This window comes from Heteronotia binoei, chromosome 13, assembly GCF_032191835.1.
Source record: "Heteronotia binoei isolate CCM8104 ecotype False Entrance Well chromosome 13, APGP_CSIRO_Hbin_v1, whole genome shotgun sequence".
Classification (NCBI taxonomy): Eukaryota; Metazoa; Chordata; class Lepidosauria; order Squamata; family Gekkonidae; genus Heteronotia; species Heteronotia binoei.
In genome coordinates this window covers 71,542,355-71,548,354 of record NC_083235.1, presented here as the reverse complement: position 1 = coordinate 71,548,354, position 6,000 = coordinate 71,542,355, and the positions used below count along the sequence as shown (strand labels likewise).

The 6,000-nt window shown below is 43.9% G+C and overlaps 1 protein-coding gene across 3 annotated transcripts in view; it reads right to left on the bottom strand.

Moving 5' to 3' along the window:
* Nucleotides 1-2,334: 2,334 nt before the first annotated feature.
* Nucleotides 2,335-6,000, bottom strand: part of MFSD11 (major facilitator superfamily domain containing 11) — a 40,457-nt gene continuing 36,791 nt past the window's right edge. For all 3 annotated transcript variants that reach the window (XM_060253411.1, XM_060253412.1, XM_060253413.1), the window contains 2 exons: nt 5,486-5,621; nt 2,335-3,115 (listed from right to left, as the gene is read on the bottom strand). In XM_060253411.1, the coding sequence (XP_060109394.1) occupies nt 2,951-3,115; nt 5,486-5,621 (301 nt within the window). In that variant the 3' untranslated portion in view covers nt 2,335-2,950. The remainder of the gene's footprint in view (nt 3,116-5,485; nt 5,622-6,000) is intronic.

Below are 6,000 nucleotides of genomic sequence, written 5' to 3'. Positions count from 1 at the left end.
ACACACAGGTTTTAAACATTTTTGAGAATTCCGTTTCCATGAAGAGGTTCTGGAACTCCATTCTACCACGTTCCCCCTGGGGGAAAATAGCCCTCTATATTTATATTATTAGATCTTTTACAATTAACTGGCTGCCTTTGAAACAGTTTGAGGCTCTACAGTCTAATCAAATGTGTTCAGGGAGAAAGCATGTCCTCTTGAGACGAATACAAGTTATACTCTGGTTTTGGATCTTGTGGAATAGAAGTTGCTTCCTGGCAAGTAGGCTTAGAACCGGAGTCTTCTTCCCAAAACTATGTTTGTTCAGTTATAAATCCCACTGCTTTTAATAGGGCTTATTGGGCTTACTCCCAAGTAAATGCACACTACGCTGCAGCCTTGTAGTCACTTTCTATCGCTCGTAACAACAGTGAAGCTTATTTGCAAAAATAAGCTTGTTTTCTGGTCTGATTATGTAATTGTATTTAAAGAACACAAGCCCAACAAGAGCATCAGCCTGCAAAAGGCAAACTTCCACTATACATTGAAAAGGCTCTACATGTAATCCTGCAGTCTTTTTTATGCAGATCCACTAAATTCAAGGGACCCACTCGTCCAGAAGCGTCATTTTAAATCCTCTGCCCAGAACGACAGTTCTTTGCTCCCCCTTCCAGCAATGTTCTGGGGAAATTATTTCCTCGGAACAAATTGTGCAGGCAATCTTCACATCTTTTATTCCATAATAATCTAGAGAAAATTAATATAAGCCAATGATAATTTGTTCTGGATAACCCCTGAACTACATTTTCCATAGCACTGTATGTCGGTCAATGTTTACAAAACGGTTGTGATGACAACCCTCATCTATGGCTCTGAATCGTGGGTTTTATACCGTCATCACCTGCGACTCCTTGAGCGCTTTCATCAGCGCTGCCTTCGCACCATCCTTAACATCCACTGGAGTGACTTTGTGACCAACACTGAAGTCCTCAAGAGGGCGGAGGTTACAAGCATCGAGGCACTGCTGTTGAAGACGCAGCTGCGCTGGGCAGGGCATATGTCTAGGATGGAAAACCACCGCCTTCCCAAGATTGCTCTGTATGGCGAACTTTCCACCGGCCATCGAAATAGAGGGGCAACAAAGAAGAGGTACAAGGACTCCTTGAAGAAATCCCTTGGCACCTGTCGCATCAACCATCACCAGTGGTCTGACCTAGCCTCAGATCGCAAAGCATGGAGGCACACCATCCACCAGGCTGTCTCTTCCTTTGAGAACGCACGCATAGCTGGTCTTGAGGACAAAAGGAGATTGAGGAAGAATCGCACTGCTACAGCACCAACCCCAAATCAGACTTTTCCCTGCAGCCACTGTGGCCGGATCTGCCTGTCCCGCATTGGTCTTGTCAGCCACCAGCGAGCCTGCAGCAGACGTGGACTACTGCGCCCTTCTTAAATCTTCGTTCGCGAAGTCAAGCCGAGAGAGAGAGAGAGTATGTCGGTGTGCGTGCATATACATGTAACAAAACGTGTGCGATTGTCATACATGAATGTCATACACTTTCCTATTTTTACACATTAAGGCAGCAACCCTACCCACACATAATTGTGTGAACCTCATTTAACACAGAGGGGGCTTATTTCTAAGAAAACATGTACAGGCAAGCTTTCAGTACAGGAAATCCAACACATTTAAAGTGGCCTCCAAATTATGTTTCCGTTGCTCTCGTAGTGTTTCTCCCTGGCTTGACGAAGGTAAAATCACAATTGTTGTCCTGAATGCTATTCTAGCATTTCCATGGCACAAGGATTTCTGCTTAAAGAATGCTACTTCCTTGCCTCCTCTGTCTTGTTACAGCCTGAAAGGGGGTTGGGGGGAGATTTCAGGATACAGCAGAGGGAGGGACTGTCTGCTCCATGTACAGAAATCCTTGCACCTGCAGAAATGCTACTTTAGATCCAAGCCACTGTCTTATTCTACGGACACATTAAAATGTGAACTAATGATATATCACTAAGAGAAGACTGTGCCTAGAGGTTGTTACTAATCAATGAACAGAAGTGAATGGGGCTAAAACAATTCATGGCACTTTCCTTAATCTCACACCAAATTCATGCATTCAGGTAATTTTATGCACATGACAAGTCCCAGTGAACTCAGTTATGCCGCCAAGGTATTTACATATTTATAGATGCGTTATGATAATGTGATTAGGGGTCTTCAGAAACCATTTCTTACACAGTCTTATAGCACCAAAATAATAATAAACTTGATCCTGAGTGAAGATAAATAGCCTCAGAGGATTGGGATCTTAACAATTTTTGCCTCTGATTAGACTACATAAAATTAGCAAAAACAGCTTGTGCAAAAATTTTTAATTTCCTTATGCTACATTCTTTTTTTTCCAACATAAATAATACTTCATCTTGTAAAGTAAATGTCTCAAGAGAAAATGGGGCTGGCAAATTAACGAAGAAACTTTAGAACCTGCGTACAATTTCTGCACAAATCCATGAAACAAATTAGTCTTCCATATCTGTGTTGCAGTGTACCTAAGCCCAAACAGGAAAAAATTCTTAGTAGACAGCTGGATCAAAATTTCAGACATACGTAACTGAAGCCAAAATAGCAACGTAATTATTTTTAGAAGGGCATGATTTCCGCAATCAGTGGTCATAAGCCTGAGATGCAGGCACTCAGCAAGTGGCAATGATACAAAGAATATCCTGATGCTCTGATTTCCAAGTCCCTCTTCCTCCACCCTGTAGTGAACAAACCTTCACATCTGCACTATTTGATTAAAAACAAAATTTGGGGGCTTACTTGTTCCATGCCAAGTAATAGTTGTTCTCAGGTGGAAACCGGATTTCCTTGAAACATGCTTCTCTAATTGCAAATGTTAGCAACTCATTTCAAGAAACGGATGTGTGTTTGCATGTGAATGCTGTCCTAGGGTGATTGAAAAGGCTTTTCTTAAATGCTGCTGTAATGTAAATTCTTGGCAACAAAGGCTGGGGCTTCCCACTCCACCGTGAAAAAGGAAATTGTCCCAAAGAATCCAACCACAGCCATAATCAAGAGCTGCCACTGAAGAAGCAGGTAGTTGCTGTAGAAAAATGCGATGGCTGCACAGACAGACTGAAAAGGAAAGCAGGGAAGAGAGGAACATATGGTTAGTGACATACCCACTCCACTTTAGAGGCATTTGCTTTTAATAACATTCCAGGGCGTACATTCCTTTCCTAAGTTACCTCTTTAGCTTGTGAAATCTTTCTGAAATCAACCTTGGCAGCATATGGTCATCCACATCTAACAGGACGCTACTTAATCCAAGGTAATTTCCAATATGAGTTTGCCTATTATTATCTTCACTGCTTCTGCATGAAATCCAACACTACTGTTTCATTTCCCAGTTTGCATGACCGCTTGATGGCCTTTGCACTATTCTCTATTTCATCTATGTTAATAAGTAGTGCCATATAAAGGTCAAGGTAGTCCCCTGTGCAAGCACCGGTTGTTTCCAACTCTGGGGTGACATCGCATCACGACATTTTTATGGCAGACTTTTTACAGGGTGGTTTGCCATTGCCTTCCCCAGTTATCCACACTTTACACCCCCAGCAAGCTGGGTACTCATTTTACCGACCTTGGAAGGATGGAAGGCTGAGTCAACCTTGAGCTGGCTACCTGAACTCAGCTTCTACCAGGATCGAACTCAGGTTCTGAGCAGAGCTTGGACTGCAGCACTGCAGCTTACCACTCTATGCTACGGGGCTCCTAATAACCATATATCTAATTCCATATATAAACACATATCCAATTCCAAACTTGGCCTGAGCATAGATCCATAAACCCTGCACAATGTGGCCTGGCACAGAAAAGCCAAACTGCCCCCTTCCCCCATAGAGAAGGGAGGTATACACCTAAATACATCACGACTTTCAAAAAACTAATACAATCCTAAGAAGTTATAGTTGAACAGAAGAGGAGAGGGGGAGAAAGCAATGCCAATGTGAGTGTTGGGGGAGGGATGGAGAAAGCAGTTGGTCTTAAGAAGGAGAAGGGGGGCGGAGAATGCAGTGATGGGAGGGAGAAAGTGGTGGCAGAGGTGGGAGGGGAAGAGAAGGATGAGAAAAAAGCAGTAAAAGCAATTATGGGAAGGCTGGGAGAGTGAGGGAGAAAGCAGGTGGAAGGGAAAGGAGAAGGGAGTACGGGGGGGGGGAAGGTCCTGCCTGCCCAGGGACTCTCCAACCTGGAACTGGCGCTGCCTGTGAGTCCCCCTTAAACTCCCCTATATAGCACATCCGGAAATGTATGCATTCTATTCATTTTTTAATCCCTATTTTCATTTTCCCAATATTGTCTTTTTTTTAAAAAAAAAAATCCAATTTAGGTAACCAAACATCCCATTAGTGTGAGGGCTTTGGCCTTTTGCTGCTATAACAGCACCCGCCTCACGGTCCCACTGGATCGCTTCTATGTGCTGTTTACAGCTACCGCAGCCCCTCCGTTTCTCCTCAGTTCTTCCTTTTTAAACTTTCGCCTCAGGACTATAGAACTCAAAGGGGTGGGTATGATATGGATTTCTCTCTTCTAGTCTCTTCGGGGGTTTTGTTTTCAGATGGATATATAATTCTAATTCGTAGGGGACCGCGGCAGCTTTGACGGTTTTCCCAAATTAAAGGCACCAGAGAACTTTAACGTAAACCACAGATATTTATTTTAAACACAAAGTCTTCAACTGGGGATATGGGAGATATTTACATAGGCTATCATGTATCTCATGCAGTTAATAAGTTGCTCAGTCACTTCAGGCTTTATAATGTCTTTCTTTTTCCTAGGTCTCTCAGGTTCACAGTTCCTATACAAACACTCTCCAACACTAGCAAAGGCTGGCCTCTTGGGTGTAATGTGCCAAGTCTCTCACAAGTCGACTGGAGCCTCTACTCCCAGCCCTTCAGACTTCCAGACCCACATATGTTCCCTCAACCACCTCTCTAGCTCTTAAGAGATATGTGCATGTGTCTGTGACCATTCAGGTCTTCACCGTGACTCTCCTTCTTAGTCACACACAGCCCCTTGCTGCTTTTATAGAGCTAGCAGTCAGCTTGGCTTCTCTCCTCAGCCACTGTCTCAGCTCCCACAAAGACCAACTCTCTCAGACTCTGACAGGCACTAACTCTCTCCGGCTCTGTCAGGCACCAACTAACTCTCCTCAGCCGTTAGCTGTCAATCTCACACACTGAGAGTTCTGAGCACCCTGGCCCCCACCCTCAGGTCACCTGACGCAGGCTCTATGCGTCTTCAGTTTTCTGTTTAACCCATACCTTACCGTCACAGCTGCCACCTAATTTATGCAAGCTATGTAGTCATCAAGGTTCCTTCTAAAGTTCCCACATAAAACCTTTTACTGATGGGTAATTAATAATTTACTGCATGATTCCAGTAGAGTAGTAACTACACATATAATAAAACAATCTGGCTGCGCCATTTGGTGAGAGAGATTACCTGAATGAATTTGAAGATTGCAAAAGCTGGAGCACTGTCTTCTGCATACAGGTACCCCAAAATGCTGAGGAGCTGAGTGTTGAAACAGCTGTCACCTAGACCCAGTAAGAAACTGCAAAAAATAGCCACTTCCTTGCTAAAAAAAAAAAAGGAAAAGAGCCTCACATCAACCACAATGAACTTAAGCAAAGCATGTACAACTACTGCTGGAGGAAAAGTATTACATACAAATTGTACCATCATTTATTTTGTCGCTAGTGACTGAACATCTGTTGAGACCAAGTTTCAATGTGTAGGGTCAGGAGTCCCCAACATGATGCCCTTCTGTGCCGTGGCGCCCGCTGAGACTTTTCCTGGCGCCCGCCAAGTGCTTTTAGAAAATGGGCGGGGCCAAGTGGGACTTTTGCCCAGCAAGATTTCTGATTGGCCACTGGAGATCTGATGAGCTGCGAGGATTTCAAAAACACTGCTCGGGCAGCAACAGTGGCCTCCACAGCCCACTGTGTACTGAGGGG